General features: G+C 46.3%; 1 protein-coding gene across 1 annotated transcript; it reads right to left on the bottom strand.

Moving 5' to 3' along the window:
• Positions 1 to 1,014: 1,014 nt before the first annotated feature.
• Positions 1,015 to 15,826, bottom strand: TNFRSF8 (TNF receptor superfamily member 8). Its single transcript, XM_050322717.1, has 11 exons — positions 15,622 to 15,826; positions 10,453 to 10,531; positions 8,780 to 8,905; positions 7,989 to 8,144; positions 7,814 to 7,907; positions 7,096 to 7,379; positions 6,775 to 6,885; positions 6,208 to 6,255; positions 5,074 to 5,099; positions 3,862 to 4,069; positions 1,015 to 2,683 (listed from the first exon to the last, which is right to left on the bottom strand). The coding sequence occupies exons 1-11, from the start codon at positions 15,691 to 15,693 to the stop codon at positions 2,439 to 2,441; spliced, it is 1,449 nt and encodes a 482-aa protein (XP_050178674.1). The 5' UTR covers positions 15,694 to 15,826; the 3' UTR covers positions 1,015 to 2,438.
• Between the last annotated feature and the right edge of the window lie 1,038 nt (positions 15,827 to 16,864).

The following is a 16,864-nucleotide window of genomic DNA, read 5'->3' as shown; positions in this document are numbered from 1 at the left end:
CCAGCATTCATTAATACTCATCCCAGCATTCATCGACACCCATCCCAGCATTCACTGACACCCATCCCAGCACTCATTAATACTCATCCCAGCATTCATTGACACCCATCCCAGCATTCACCGACACCCATCCCAGCATTCATCGACACCCATCCCAGCATTCATTGACACCCATCCCAGCATTCATTAACCCCCACCACTGCTCCACTCGTGTGCCACGCACTGCTGGGATGGCACAGTCAGACTTGCTGTAAATTCAGTCCTGCTCTTGAGAAAAACCCCACTCCACTAAAAGCCTCATGAGCTTCAAGCGGCTTTCTTGCAGAAATATTTCCTCTGCAAAAAATATTTCTCCTGTGGCTGATACAGGTGCTGAAATTATCAACGATGAAATGTGTACGTACCAAACAAGAAAAGCATGGCCATGGCTTAAAATCCATGTAACTTTTAATTCAGAGATTACCAGCATTATTAAACCAACCGAGTCTAACACATCCAGCAGGTTACAATGCACACGGTTCACCTAGAAAGCTGTTCCAGTAAAAAAGATTAATTTATATACAGAGCTGAGATGTACAAGTAGCTGTCATTGCAGGACAGCCCTGAAAAATCACAGCCAGGTGAAAGCATGGTTATTTATGTTTGTGGGTTCACAAATTGGTGTTTTCTAAAATGAAGTATGTAGTGAAGTTAAAGTAGATGTGGAAGAGGTCAACTGAAGTGACCAAGGCAAGGGAGCATCTAAGTTACATGAGAAGTATGAGGAGATGGGAACTCAGCTTGGAGGCTGAGGAGGATACAATCAAGAATCAGTTGCAAAAGAAAAAACAAAAAGTAAGTCATTGACTTCTGTAAGACAAGAACTAGTGGCACTCACTGAAATAAAAAGGCCAGTCTAAAAGTGTTACAAGTCCTTCTTTACACAGGGCATGGTACCTGTAACCTGCTGCCACAGGTGCTTATGGAGGAAAGATTGTACCAGGAAATTGAAAAGAGAGAATTAAAACTAGTGGCAATATGAACAAAGAGTAAGGGCTCAGAAAAACCCCTGGACATCCTGATCCAATCCCAGCTGCTGCTGCAGAACGGTGAGGAGTGCAGACAGCAGATATTAGCCAGGCTGATGTGCTCTTCCTAACTGACACCCCTGACTGCAACTGCCAGAGATAAAATGTTGGGCTCACACTCCTAGACTGGCCCAAGAAGGTGTTTTTATGCCCTTATGTTCCTTCTGTGTATTCTAAGATAAGTCACTGCAGCTGCACAGCTGTTTTTACAGTACTTCACCCAGGGCAAAACTACAAAGCAAGCAATGGTTTTTGTGGTTCCTTTTTTTTTGACTATTAAGAGACACTTTGTCATCTTGCTCATTTTCCATTGTCCTCTGCAAAAGTGTAGGCAGCACTATTACATTTACAGTTACTGAACAAGCAGCAAGAAAGACTGAAAAATAGCATAACACAAGCCAGTCGACCACAAAACAGCTTTGTTTTTAAAGCATATGCAAACCACCATCACCCTGATGATGATGAGCAATTTTAAACCAAGTAGATATTAATAATTTTATAGGAAATAATTGCTGTGCCTCTTTTTCAGTCTTTTCTTTCTGCAGAAAAATAGTTTCTTTTCTTCGCTTCCCTTTTTGCAGGCTCCTCACTGGATTAAGCCCATAGTTCATCCAATAACCAGTTTCCATCAGAAGAGGCCATTTCATACACTTAGTGGTGATTTGAAGTAGTCAAAAAACATGAATCAGACTTCAAAACCTAGAAAGAATGCCCTGAAGTGCAGTGGACTTCAATTAGTTTTATTTGCCTTCTGTTTTCAGAGCCTCTGTGGCACCTTTTGATCCCATTGCCTCAAGAAACAAGTCCACAATCCTGAGAGTTGGTTGTGCTAGGGAAAACTGAAGCTGTCATCACTTTCAGTCAAGAGTTGAGGCCTTAAGAAAACGCCAGATGTTGCAAAATATGTGACAAAACTGGAAGTACTGAAAGTGAAACAACCTAATCAACAACTTCCATGGCTGAATCTCAAGCTTGACTCGGAATCCTGGCCAGAATTTTCCCAGCTAACAGAAGTAACCAGACATAGATTTCAATCCATTCCTTCATGCAGAGAAAGCAAGCTGTGAAACTTCAGCTGATATCCAGATGTCTTGTAAATTGTGTAGCTTTGATTCAGATTTGTTTCCAGCATAACATGGGGAGAGAGAGGGGAAAGAGGAATATTTGATGTCAGCTGTGAAGGCCAACGATTTGGATGATCCTGTCATTTGGTAAATGAAAGGGGTTCTAGCTCTCCTTGTTTGAGTGTGTTTTTGGTGTTTTCCAGGGGTTTACCAATGACCCAAGGCACTGTGTGTTTACCTCCCTCGTCACAGAATCAGACTTAGTGTAGCGCTGGATGTCCCTGCAGCTCCTCATCTGCACGGCTTGTCATTTCTCTGTGGCAGTGGTGGGGTGGTGAAACTCCTTTCCCTCCTCTTCCACAGGAACCATGACATCATTCCCTGGAAAGGACTCTGTTTCCTGCTCTGGGTAGTGCATTGCCAGTTCCTCTTCCATGGTTTCCTGGGTGTCAGTGTTACTGTCACATCCTCTGGCAGGGCAGTTCTTGCCACCGGGCACTTCTGCAATGGAGCCCACGATAACAGTGTCGGCCTTCATGATGTAGAGCTTTTCTGAGGAAGGAAAAGAGGAGTGCTGAGGGTGGTGAACAATCCCTGCTGGCCCCAGAGACTGCTCCTTCTCATGCAACGTTTTTTTATTAGGACTCTGGGCATTTCAGAGTGAGCAGATTCAGCTTCCATGGGATGAAGCCACTGAGCTGGAGCTCAAACTACGGGGGAAGGACAGAGCAGAAGAGGCAGAAGATGCTCACAAGAGTCTGCCAGAAGAAGCAATTAATTGGGACCTAGATATAAAGAATCCAAGGTTTATCCTCCTGCTGTTTCAAGAAGCAACACCACCTGCATGAAAAGCAGCCTTTGGGCAGGGATCAGAACTGTACAGAAATTCTGGGGTCTTAAGACCAGCAAAGATTCTTTCCAGCTGAGAGTAAACTGCAGAATTTTCTGGGATAGACTTTGTGTCCAGCTTGTTGTACCTACTCCTTCACAAAAAGGTTAAGAAGGCCTTTGCAATGGCTTGGACCACTACACTTGATTCAGAAGGATGCTGCAGGTCAGACACTGCAGGTCACAACTGCTTGGAGATGTTTGGATATGGTAAGTTAAATCATCACATTCATCCCAATCCATCACTCACAGTAAAGACTGAAGGGGCATTTAGGAAGGAGAAGTCAGCTCTTGTAATATGAAAAATAACACCTTCAAATAACCTCAAAATTGGGTTTGGAAACATTGCCAGAATGTCTCAGGTAACAATTCTCCCCCCTGAGGAAGTTCCTTGCCTGACTTCATCTCCCACCCTGTGCCATGGTCAAAGACTGATGGGAATACATGGGAGACACATTTCCAGCTATTACTGTGAAACCAAGAGAAGAAAGTGGTAGTTTAGACATGTGAACTCCCATTCCTACTCAGAGCATCCTTTCCCAGCTGACATATTTCTGGTTTTCAAATTTCTTCTGTGAATTTACATCTCTTGGAATGAATAGGAGGAAGAAGGCAATTTTCTGTCAGACTGAAAAGTGACTAAGGCAAACATGAAAATAGGAAAGTGTTATACTCAGATGAATAGGTGTTTGTGTGTCAAAGATTCTAGAAATTCAGCTCCAATCTTTTGTTAGGAGATTTGGGCACTTTTGCAGCTTACTGGTAATCTTGGAATGACATTACGTGACATGGTTGAAAAACTGGAAAAACAAGAGAAAAGGGGTGAAAAAAACAACACTCACCAATTCTATTGTTTGTGTGGTCTCTGACTCGAGAATCCACAGGACAATCTGGGCCATTCCCACTGCTGGGTGTCACCTCAGCCACACCCCGATGGGGACTCTGTGCTTTTTCTGTGCTGGAGACCAAGTTATTGTTGGTTTCCAAAGGGAGGGTTCTGTCAATTAACTCCTTCTCTTCTGGCCCACTCTCAGGGCTCAGGAGGATCTTCTGCCAATACAAACAGAGAGCAAAAAGTGGGGTGGGTGTAAAAACACTGTGAGGGTTGCAAGGATTCTGCAGAACCCCTTCCAGGGCAGCCAGGACAACAGGATGTAGCTCACAGCACCACTGTCACAGGGAGGGAACAATTCCAAAGTGCCTGACAGGTATGGGAACTTAAATTTCTCTGAAGCAGGTTCCTGCATCACTTAAGCCCATATTTAAAAACCAGCATTTCTAAGCTCAGGTTACAGATTGCTGATGACATTTGCAAGAATGTCCATCATCTTCACTGAAGAAAATATATAGTTTAGCTACCTCTTAGGTTTTCCATGCTCCCATGGGAGAACAGAACAAACCAGAGGTTGAACTGGTTTAACTTCAAAATGCAATTGCCTCAGCAGAACCTCAGGTACAATAAATGAGCTCAGACTACCTATTAGGTGAGGAATTAATTACAAACAGTTCTTTAAAAGAGGAGGCAGAATCTGAGAGAAGCCAAAGGTTCCCAGCTCTGTTTGTGTCAAAGAAAAAAAAAAAGCCAAACACAAACCCCAGAAAAAACAATGTAGGATTTTGATATGTGCAGTTTAAAATTCTTGCTCATGTCTGACTCAGGAAGCAAGAGGGGAAGCTCCTCACAATTCAGGGATTAGCAATGACACTCTGAAATTATAACAGATGATTGCCACCAGAGTGATTGGAAAAATTAGCACCTGACAGACAAAGTAGGGACTGACAGACATGGAATGCACCATTAATGGCATGAGACCAACCCAAATACTCCCCTCAGGAGCAAGATTGGCAGCATCACGTTATTTAACACCACATGAAACCCAGCCCAGGACGTGAAGTAGCAAGTCCTGGTACAGCTCATTGCTGCACCCTGATGATCACACACTGGGGAGCAAAGTCCAAGCAAAAAGCCTGGCACTCTGTGACAGGACATTTAAATATAACACTATTTGCACTGGCATGGAAAGGATCTGGGTTGGAATATTGTTCACACTTACTGCACATCTGTCCCCTAGGTCAGGACCTGCAAGAGGAAAGTGGAAAAAATGACCAGAAGAAAACTCACACAATCACAAGAATGTCGATATTTGCTCTGAAAGGCCGCCTGGCCCTGCCCAAAACCACTGCACTGCCCACCCCACCTGCACTGTGGTTTTCCTAACACTGAGGGCACCCTTAAATGACACAGCTGAGGGGAACAGCAACACGTTGGTGCCAAGGCTGGGAGATCCTGCTCTGCCCAAAGCCCTTTGCATCACTCTCCCCACACCACAACTGGAATTCATCTAATGAAAGGATGAACCGATGAAACTTGTCCAGATAAGCACAAGACACCCTTATATATATATTTAAAAAAAAAAAAAAAAAGTGAATAACTTTCTACTGGATTAACAAGCTGGGTCAGTCCATCGTGTGGTCAGATGAATATTAAGGGGAGGGGATTTTATGTGTGATTTCATTAGATGATTCCAGGGAATGCTGGGGAAAGCAGAGGGGTGAGAAGGAGGGAATGTACAACATCCTGTAGCACCATGATGGGCTCAGACCTACTATCTAATTTCACCCTGATGTGCAACCACCTTTATTTTCAGTGCATCAGCTCTGAAATGCTGCACAGTAACAGTTTTTATTGTGTAATGCAAGTGAGGGAGGAAAACCCCATCCATTTTGAGAAAATTAAGCTGCTTTAAATCATATTCCTGAATAAATGAGTATTAAAAGCTCTGATTTGTGGTGATGAGGAGAATCTAACACAGCAGAATAGATCTATCAATGAGACAGACTGGGATTCTGAGAGGGGTTCAGCTTATTGGACAAACTGTGTGTGCTTTGGGGGATCTGTACAGGCTGCTATGGCTAACACACACTTTTTTTTTTTTTTTTTAATGTCCAGAAATTAATTGACTGTTTTCCTGCACTGACACATCACCCAACCCTTCATGTACTGTGAGAACAAAGTGCCATCTGGTGGCATCTGGTGACATCCAGAGAGCACCGGCCTTCTGCAAGGCAGCAGAGGCAGAAGTTTGACATGAAGAACTTCCACTTTCTAAATTAAAATTCTATAAAATCAAGCTCCTTATTAAAACTCTCCACTTATTCTTCAGCGTGCTGGTCCATCAGTCACTCACCTGGCGATTTGAGGCCGTATTTGTGTGCGATGACAGAATGCAGATGGGCTGATAAGAGAAACCTTCTATTTAGTCAAACTCCCCATGGAGCCTGCAGGCTCTAACAGCTCCACCACACCCACAGGTCTACAAGCAACCTGCAGCGTGCACATCCTGCTTTCTATAAAGAGGGAATGTGGTTCCACGGGCACACCCCACATAATTGACAGGCAAAGCTACGGAGAGTCGGTGTCAGTAAAAATCACTCTTCCTCTCTTGCTCAAAGCCCATCCCCACTCCCAGAACCAACAAATACTCACACAGCACTTCAGGTATCATTTAATATAAGTGTCTGTGCTGAGAGAAGAAACAGCTGGTTATCCTCTCCCTGCCCTCCATAAATTCACAGCTGCTGCAATATTTCATGTTCCTCTTGCCTAAAACCCTTATCTGGCCTGCCTTCACCAGGCTGTAGTGAACCTCCTCTTCCTCAGGGACCCCCATAAAATTCTGGGATATTTCAGTTGCCTTTTGGCTTATCCTGGGAGATCAAACAGCCTCCCGGGTATCAGAGCTTTAAAAACTCACGCTTTCCTTTGAGGACGAGGATCCGCTTCTTGCAAACCTTCCATTTCCAGAAGAACAGCACGGCCCCGAGGAGCACAATCACACAGAGCACCACTGCCCAGAGCACCACACCTGCAGCACACAGAGGGAGCACGGGAAAGGCTGAGGAAAGGCAGAGGAGGAGCTCTGAGTAGATCCACGTGTTTGGACACAGACCCACGGACTGTGTGGTTTTCACGAGCCGTAGGGGATTTGCAGGAAGCTCCCACATAGAAAGTGCGTTTACCAAAGATATCTCCCAACAAAACACGCCAGACAGAGTAACTGCTGTGTCTTTGTTACCTCCCATTGTCATCTCCCCCTTGGCTGAGGTGGGAAAAGTGCTAGCCAGAGCTTTCTCCTCAGGAGTTGAACTGGGGTTTTCAGTCGTCGTGGCACTTCGAAGATCTCCACTAGCAGTGGTCACCAGGCTCTCCTCAAGCCTCCTCAGGTCAGAGTGATTTGTTTCATTGCTGAATCTCGTGGGCAAAGTGCTTTGGGTGAGGTAGGTGGGCGACTGGTCCAGGCAAACCTGATCGTGCGTGGCATTTCCTTCGCTCAGTGCCACCTTGTTTAACTTGGCACAGCTGGGAACGAGAGAGAACGGGCATCAGTGCTACAGGAAAGTGCCATGGTCCACAAGACAAGTATTTGCCATGTGGCAAACATCCCTTTGGTCATTTCTGTACCACCTCCAATTATTGCTTTCAGTGTCAAAGCCATTAACCTTCTTCTCACCCCCGTGGCGTTAATTCTTGACCTGGATGCAAACCTGATACACAGGCGTAGAATTCCCCTGTAAACTAAAAACAAGGCAACAGATTCCTTCCTTCCCTCCCTCCACTCCAGAGCTGTGCAACAGCTACAAAGAGAGGCTTTCTGACCTCTGCTCCTGGCCCCAAAGCTATTCCAGTGCCTCTAAGATAAATTTGTATACTTTGCAGCAGAACCGATGCGTCCCATTTCATCCTTTATTAACTTCAGTTAATTAGTCAGTCAGGTTAAATAACCTGGGACTTACTCCGTGTGGGGCCTGCAGATGTCAGTGCTGGAGCTTTGGTCAGAGAAGGTCCCAGCAGGGCACTCCCCACAAGTGACATCATGTGTTGAGTTGCCTGGATAAAAACAATGACTGGGGACTGACCGACCGAAGACACATCAGGTCAAGAGCAGGAGAGGGAAAGTGGAATTCCCACCTCTGACTTGGACCCCGAAGCCGGGCTGGCAGGGGGTGTGGGGCTGGCACCGCAGGCAGGTGTAGGGGCTGGACAACCGGCAGAACAGGCCTGGCCTGCACTCGCACACGCGGCCGGAGGTGAAGGAGCAGGGCTCCTTCTCCACGAGGTCCGACTCTGTGGGCGAGAAACAGAGGCAGTAACAAAGGATCACCTGCAAGGGAAATGCAGAGGGGAGCCAAAGCTGAGCAACGTCAGTTCAAAGGCTCAGGAGGCAGAACAAGGTGCTGGCACTCCTCCTGATCCCAGAGTGGCTTGGGGTGAAGGGACCTTAAAGCTCATCTCATTCCAGCCCCTGCCATCCCATCCACCTTCCACTCCACCAGGATGCTCCAAGCCCCGTCCAACCTGGCCTTGGACACTTCCAGGGATGGGGCAGCCACAGCTTCTCTGGGCAACCTGTGCCAGGGCCTCCCCACCCTCATAGGGAAGAATTTCTTCCTGATATCTGATCCAAACCTGCTCTCTGTCAGTTTGAAGCCACCTGATGGCAACTGAAGTCATGAATAACTGGAGAAGCCTTTAGACAATATGAGACAGAAAGTAGAATCCAGACTTGGATAGCACTGGAGGAGAGAGATTTTGGGTAGTCCCCAGGTCACACAGGAAGCCACACTGATTATGTGCAAAATCAGTAACCAAGGATAGGTAATTCTGCTGCTGGAAATTCTAGATGAATAAAATACGAACAGAGTGTAAACAAAGCACATAGAGGGAGTAGAACTGTGAGGTATGTGCTGGGGAAAGCAAACCTTTTCTGCATAAGACACAGGCATCACATCGTGGCCTCAGGGCTTCTGTGTTGACATATTGCCCAGGCCCACACCTCATGCAGTCTGCAGATGGGTCCTGAGGACAAGGTTTCTTGTTAACAGAGCCTGGAGAAAAACAAACAAACAAACAACAACAACAAACCAAAATATGCAGGACACCTGTTCAGAATAATGGGAGACAACCATCCTGAAGTGTCTTGCATGCTCCTTCTCCTGTTAGACACACCACCACAGTCGTTTGGTTTCTCTAGCAGGTTTTTGCCCTTTCCATGTGAGTGGGAATTATCCTGGGACATTATCCCAGCTGGAATGGGCTGCTGCAGAACGGGCACGTGGCAAGTCATTTGCTGACAGAAAACACCACCAAGTCTGCAGTGAGGGCAATTGCCCTGCCATTCCTGAGTTTCCAGGAGATTGGTTTTCATGGTTCCCTCTTTCCTTCAGCTGAAAGGGCTTTTAGAAAAGCTGCTCTTCCTTCGCAGCTGAGCTTGTAGCAGATATGAGCAGGTTATTGCTTGGAGGAGCAGTGGAAGATTAAAATGAAAAAGGATTCTTATAACTTTTATTGTGCAGGGGATGTGAGGAGATGTCCAGGACTGACATGAGGATGTAGCCAAGAAATGAGTGACAAGAATCAGCAGAGGTGAAATGATGGATACTGGTGGTTCACTGGTATAAATCAGGTCTCTGCTTCTCACAAACCTCACTATGACACCTGTCATGACAGGAGCTTTGGCAAAGCGTGGCTTTGAAGGAGAAAAGAGCTTTCCTTGGGACTGTCTCTGAGTCACGAGCCCCCTCTTTTCTTATTTTATGGGACCATTTTCTCCATCCCTGGCTCTTGTTCACCTGGACAGCTTCTGCAGGAAGGTGTGGCCAGCGGTGCAGGATTCCCAGTGGGAATCCTGCTGGAACTGCATGCAAATGCTGGCAATCAAACACTGACCCTCCCCCCTCTGTATTATCAGAGCTCAAAGAAATGTCAGAAATTTCCTTGAAGAAAAACAAAAGAAAAAGAACAGATTTCTGTGAGAAGATACTGATGGTGGTGAAGCACCACAAAATGCCCCACCCACTGAGGGGTTTTTTGGCCAATAGGGGCAGTTTCAGATATTTCCAGAGCTCTTGTCTCACCGAGGTGTTTCCTGCTCTGACCTCATGTGCCTTTGAGTCACAGCCAGCTTCTAGCAAAGCTCTCAGTGTCCCCAGACAAGGGCTGTTCCCTCCCTCCCTCCCTCGTGTGAGACACTTTCTAAACTGTGAGAACAATGTCAGATTTTCCGTACCTTCATTTGGTGCTTTTTGTCTCTGAGCAGAAACTCGCTGAGTCTAATTTGCCTGTGCTGTTTCACACCCTGAGGCAAACTGGAATGAATTCTGCCTGTTCCTGGCTGCTTCAGTGTCCAGTCAAGGCATAAAAAGCACATCAAAATTCTGTCAAGTTTCTCTACTTTGCAATTTGCACGTTGTTTGCGTGCACAGGAGCAGGACAGTGGATGAACAGATTCACCTCTGGATTCAATTAGACAGCGATTCATGAACTTGCACTTGTTTTTGCAGGGACAAAATACAATTTTGCAGATACACAGAGTTCCTACTGTCTCTCCAAGAAAGACTCCATGTAAATTTGATTATTTTGTAATTATACTGACCTGAGGGACACTGGTAACAGCAGCTTCGTGAAGTTTCATCATAGAACCAATTCCCACGTGTGTCACAGGTTAATGATATCTGGAAAGTGAGACAGACAGAAGACACAATTAGAAAACAACTAATTCTGCATCAGGGCAGATCCCAGTACCTGCCCCAAGTGATGCCATCTGCAGATGGTGAGGAAAAACCCACAGCTTTTTGAAAATTTAAGTACCCCCAAAGCAACTAAATCAATGCCTGCATCTCCTTTAGAAATCTTGCAGCAGTTAGCAAATAAAAGTATTTTTAAAAAGGATAAAAATCATTGTCCTGAAATGGTGCTGTGTTCATTTGAGATAAGGATTTTTAGGGAAAAGAAAAACAATCCCTCACCTCTGGAACAGATTTCCAGCTCTGTGTGCACTGGAGTAAAAGGTGCTGCAATGCACACAGTGACTCTTGGCAGCAAACAGGTTTTTCTGTTATTCATGCAGTCCTAATGCTTGAATTCAGCAACCTAAGGATGTGTTTATTGTAAACCAGTTACCTGTTTTACTTATCACTTAGGGGCAAATCCCACACTGAGAGCAGGAGGGTCTTGCCTCGGAGAGAATGCATGCAGATGTTCTCACAATGAAGCTCTTATTCAAATAACTCATCCCACTCGTGTTGTGAGTGAAGGTTTTCAGAAAGAACCTTTCATTACTACATAACTGATACTGGTTTAGTGAAAAAAAACCCCCACCATCCAATAGTTCTAATCTTGGCTTAGAAAATGAGACTCAGTTACGAATTGGAACAAGCAGCATTACAACCAGACTTTGTTTTTGTACAGCTGGGCCACCACATGCTCTGGGAAATTACGGTGCCACGAGTGTTCTGATGAGAAAATCGGATTTTTGAATGTGGCATCTCCCTTAATAATCCCCTAAAACTGTTGTTACCTGAATTTCATTTTCACTTTTTGCTAGAAGGCATAAACAGCGATTTTTTTGGTGAAGAATCAATCAGCAGATTCCCCCGAGATTTTCCCACACGATACTGGCAGAGCAGTTAAATATTTCAGAAACTCTCCATCTCACTTTCTGCAGATGAATTTCCCACTGGCCTTTGAAATAAAACCTGCTGCCTTTGTACACTGTGCAGAATCTCACCCCCTAAATCACCTCACAGTTTAACACACAGAAAACACTGAAATGATTTAACTTCCATCAGAAAACAGGAACTTTCAGTCAAGGAGGAAATGAACAAAAGGGCGAGAAATATAAACATATTGAAATCACTGAATTTCGTCGAGCTCCACTTAACAGAAGTGAGAATGTGACACATCTCTGCATCACCCCCGGGGCCAGAACCTCCCCACGAGGATTTTTCCTGCCTGACTGCAGAGGAAGAGCAGAAGGCTCTGCCTGCTCAGCCTGACTCAGCTCTCATTTCCACACGTGCACCCGGTATTTTCCTGCTCTAGGAGGAAGCCCCAGACTGCAGGAAAAGGAAGTGGGATCTCCTTCACTTCTGTGTGCAAGATCCAGCCCGGCCAGGCAGCCCCTGAACCCCAACTGAGCAACAGGAAACCACCACTCACCACACAAAGGGTCATTCCTGAGTCACCACAGTGATAGCAAGTGCATTAACTGGTTTTAGAAAGAAAATTTAAGAAGCTGCAGCATGCTGGCTGTAGCTAATCAGCCTGGATTAGGTTCTCTGTAAGAGCTGTGGGAAGTCACCACAAACACACGATTTTCTCTTCCTGGGCGACCAACTCTGGCTGCAAATGCAGCTGAATTTTAAACCAGGGTGGGGACAAAATTCTTCAATTATTTATGCAGCACATAAGCTTACAGAATATTTGTGTGTTTCTGGGTTTAAATAAAGGAATAGTGCCTGTGTAAAAGCGTGAGGGAAGGGCAGCTTTTTAAAAAGTTACCCTGTTCTAAAATATGGAAACCAGGGTTTCAGGGTTAGATTCTGCTCCTGGACACGGCAGGGCACATTCTGATTATGAACTTGACCTGATGCCAGTGCAGTGACAAATTACTGCGTGAATTAGACATGGATACCACACAATTTATGAAAATATACATAAGAAAGAGAGCACTGAACCTTTTTTCCCCCTTTCCACAGGAGGGCAGCTCTGCCCTGCAGCTACATTACACACATCATCCACATCTCCCCAGCAAATGCTGCTCTCAGGTGTCCAGCACAGCCTTGGAGCCACCTGCACTGTTCCCTGAGCCAAACCCAAGCTGCTCTGCTGTGAAAAGAATTCGTTTCACCAAATCATGGCAGGACAAACCACCTTCTGAAGGCACCACCACTTCCAATCCAAGCTACCTGCAAAATGGCTTTAAGGTTGCCACCTGTTCATAGGGGTGTTTCCTGAGTGTAAAATCAGCACAGCCCCTTTCAGTGATAAATAACACACATATCAGTGCTCAGCCTCAGTCACCACGTCCCTATTCTTGTCATCTTTTCCCCTCTAAATCCTGAAGCTGTTTGGCTCCTGCCCTGGGTGTGACAGGTGTCTGTCAGCTGTGATGGGAAAGCTCAGAGCCATCGTTATTTCTGCATCTGTGCCCCGAGCCAGAGTGGATTTGACCTGGGTTGGACACGAGGACACGGTGCAGAGGTGATGCTGCTTTATTCCAGCTGTAGGGACACAGATAAATGTGGGAGCTAAGGGGAAGGTGAGCTGGAGCAGCAAACGATCCCCAGTGCAGCAGAAAGCTGCTCAGCACAGAATGAATCTGTCCACACCTTTTGAACAGCTTTGAACAAGTCACAAGTCTCTGACAGATTAGTAATTTGCATCTGGTTTTGCTCTAATACAAGGAATTCTTCAGTTGGATTCAATGTGCTGTTCAACTGGAGGGAGACAGAGACTGAATTTCACTAATTTTTCCTGCATGCTCTTCAAATAAAGGTTGGGGTTTTAGCAGGAGCTGGAATACATCTGGTGAAAGGAAAGACCACAATTGCTATCCTGCTTGGACTGCTCTGTGTCAGGATCCCCAGGGTCCCCTGGTTTAGAGCTTTCAGTGACCTAACAGGCCAACTATTTTTTTTAATTTTCTAAATGTGTTGCAGATCAAGACCCAATTAAATAGAGCAGACATATTAGATACAAAGCATTTGGGTTTTTCAGTGCTTGCTTGTGAGAATTTGTTTTAGAAAGTAGGCTTTTTGTAGCTCTTCTCACTTTCCTTGGTTCTATAAACATTTGCTATTCCAATTTAAATAATGGCAGTTGTAAAGGTGGTGCTGAATTCAGTGGGCTACTCTGCAATTCAGTCAGGACAAGGTTTGACTCATTTATTTATGGCCTTTTGAGCTCACAGAGAAAAAGTGATGGTGAGGCACAGCACGAAATTTGCTACAAATGAGCTGTAAGTCAGGAAGAAAGCACATTACGGTAAAAAAAAAGATTTCTACCAGCAGTGGCTATTCCAGAACTGACTAATGCTGCAGCAAAACAGTTAACTGCCTGTCAAGCTTCTGGCCAAATTCTGACAGCTCTGAAGGAGCTGGTAGTCTAAGGCTTCGAGTTGTCAAGCTCCATCTGCTTGATCATAAAGACATTACCAACAAATGAGAGTTCACCGAATATAAAAAGAAACAAAACCCAAACTGTGGACATAAGTAGGTGGTTTAAAAATAGGACAATAAGCTGTGACTTGCTCACATTAAATAGTATCACTTGTGCTCCAGCATCAGTAAAAGTAATTGTGCAGAAGGAGAGTAAAAACCAGTTCCCCGTGTCAGTGAGATCTGTGTATTTATTCCAGGTAACTGATGATTTTGCAGTGAGTCTGCATGTTGACAATGACAAATCAAAAAAAAAAAAAAAACACAAATTTTCTCACTGCTCCTTTCAATTTGCGAACAAAACGTCAAAAGTGATATCAGCTGGCAAAAATATCCTCTTTTTTTTTTTTTTTTTTTCCCTTTTGCCTTTCTCCTAAAGCAGTTTGCACTCAGCAGACCAGACAAGTTTATCTGAACGCCCTCCCAGGCACTCCCCAGGTGAGCAAGAGCTACAGACTCCAACCCTTCTGTGTACTTCAGGAAGGAGACAGTGGCAGGACAGATAACGAGGGGAAAGTAGAGCAAACTTGCAATGTGGGAGGGGAATTTACAACTAAAGACACAAGAGCAAACTCCTACTCTTACCAAAAGAGCCAGGAGGACCTTTTTCAAATGCCTGTGAAGAGGATGCAGGACTTGGTTATTTTCGAAGACCTAACTGGAGTCCAGGTCTTGTAAAACACCTCCTGGCAGCCCAAGTGATGGTTTAGCACTCAGTTATGAGGACAGACAGGTCTCTTAGGTTAATTTATCCTCATATTTCCCCAACAGGGGAAACCAGCCCATTTCAGGATCCAGCACAGAGTGCAATTACTCACCTACTTAACTTTACCTGAGCAAAGAGTCTCTGTGACTGACCTTTCTCTTTTTTTTTTTTTTTGTAACCTGTATGCTTCGGTGTTGGGCAGGGAAATTACCAGGATTTATGCCAGGTGCTGAGGGCTCGTTGCCAGGTGCCCCACGGCAGGAGGGGGGTGAATGGCAGCGTGGGGGTGGCAGCAAAGCCGCAGGAGCTGATACGATCTGAGCAGGGAGCTGGTGCGCACCTCCAGCATCACCGAGTGCAGCTGCGGGGCTGCGTCTGTTTTAAGTGATTTTGATTCAGAAAGAATAGTGGATTCATGAGGAAGTCGGGGAGGGAAGGGGGAGGTGTAAAGAGGAAGGTCTGTTACGGGTTTGCCTCTACACCTTTCAGTTCGCCTCTCCTGACCCGCCTCGGCAGAGCGAGCAGCGGCCTCTGAACGAAGCTCTCTGCAAGGAACCTGCCTTGCACAGAGCACATTTCACAGGCAGAAACAAAATCCCCTCGCCCCAAGCAAACCTCCCCTCCCTCCCTGCCCAGCTGTGACGTGCTTGGAGCTGCAGCAACCCCAGCAACGCCAACACGGGGGATGCAGATCCCAGCTCGCACCCCCTGCTCCTGCCTGCGGAGTTCCCCGAGAGGGCAAACTCTCCTGACAGCTCTGCTTTATGCCTTTATCCCCCCACGTTGCACAAACCCCGTGTCTGTGGACGCCCACCCTCCAAACCCCCAGCCCTGCAGCCCCGCCTGCCCCCAGATTCCCCTGAGGGGCTGCGGGATCCTGGTGCCCCCCTGCCTTTACCTGCAGGGATGTCTGGATGTCCTGGAGAAGCAGCAGGAGCCACAGTGCCGGTGCCAGGCTGCAGGCAGCCATCTGAGGTGGGTTCAGATGTCCCTGGCTCCCAGCATCGCAGGTGGCACGGCCGGGGTGCTCCTTCTGGATCCTGAGACCCCTCCAGGCTCCAGCCCAGCCTCGCTCCGTGCCTGTTCGCTCAGTCCAGGGCCATTCCAGCTGTTCAAGGCAAGCAGGGCACAGGCTTTGAGACTCGAGCGAGGTGAGAAAACAATTTAGAAAGGAGGGGGAAGGCGGGGGGGGGTGGGTGCTGCCCCTAGAAGAAACCTATAAAAAGAACAAACCCAAAGCGCCCCGGTGCCGGCTCCCGGCGCTGTCGGGTGTCTGTGGGTCGGGTGAGAGCGCCCAGGTTGCCCCTCGAGGCTCAGGGCTGGCTGTGCCGGCGGCTCCTGAGTCATCTGGGCTGCCCTCAGAGAGCACTTCACCAACCCAAACCGGGCCAGGCACGAGGCCAAGCCCTGCCCCATCCAGCCGCAGGTTTTTCAAGAGCCACGAGCGAGCCCCGGGAGAGTTCCCAGTAAGAAACGCTCATTTTTTTTCGGTGCAGTTGTTTCACTCCTGTTTGGATGAGTGGGTGACTCCACTAAGGTTTAGGCTTTACGTGTCGCCACTTAAAACACCGACATATCACAGACCATCCTCTTGGGAATCCTTCCCCTTTCCTCCAGTCCCACTGGAAACAAATTCCTCCTGCTGACAGTCATCCCTAGGGCTGCTACTCATAATTTTGCTCACTTTTATTTGTTACTCTGGATGGTTTGTGCTCTGGTGCCTGGAAAGATTTCAGTTGATTGAATGTGTCATGCAGCCTTCTTATCTGCCCTAGGAGTTTTGTCAGAAGTGAAGGTTAGCCACTTCAAAAAGAGCAGAGTGCCTTGAAAACCTCTCTGAGGTACACAGGAAAATCGTGACAATTTGAATTCTCACACGTCTGAGTTCGGGTTTAATTTTTTTTTTTTTGCTTAATGTTGTTGCTTCTCACCCTTATCAGCAAAAAGAAAACCAGGAGAAATGAAGGAAGACTGAAAGTTGGATAAATGATTATTTTACTAAAAACCCACAGCTCCCCCACTGCCCCACAAATGAGCACCAAAGGTGAGCATTCCACAGGGACCCTGAGTAAATATCTTCTTAAACTCACAGCTGTAACTCTCCTCTTTCTAACTAAATACCTGGATTTCTTTCTCCAGGA

This window comes from Myiozetetes cayanensis, unplaced genomic scaffold (assembly GCF_022539395.1).
Source record: "Myiozetetes cayanensis isolate MyiCay16 unplaced genomic scaffold, myiCay2020 scf28, whole genome shotgun sequence".
Classification (NCBI taxonomy): domain Eukaryota; kingdom Metazoa; phylum Chordata; class Aves; order Passeriformes; family Tyrannidae; genus Myiozetetes; species Myiozetetes cayanensis.
Note: the sequence above shows the minus strand (reverse complement) of the source record. Positions and strands in the feature narration are given on the sequence as shown.

What these genes read in the sequence shown, in the direction of transcription:
- TNFRSF8 (XM_050322717.1), bottom strand. Translation starts at nt 15,693, where the DNA reads ATGGCTGCCTGCAGCCTGGCACCGGCACTGTGGCTCCTGCTGCTTCTC. An exon ending in ACATCCAGACATCCCTGCAG is followed by an intron (nt 10,532 to 15,621) that starts GTAAAGGCAGGG and finishes CTCACTTTCCAG; the next exon opens with ATATCATTAACCTGTGACAC. An exon ending in CTTCGGGGTCCAAGTCAGAG is followed by an intron (nt 7,908 to 7,988) that starts GTGGGAATTCCA and finishes GTTTTTATCCAG; the next exon opens with GCAACTCAACACATGATGTC.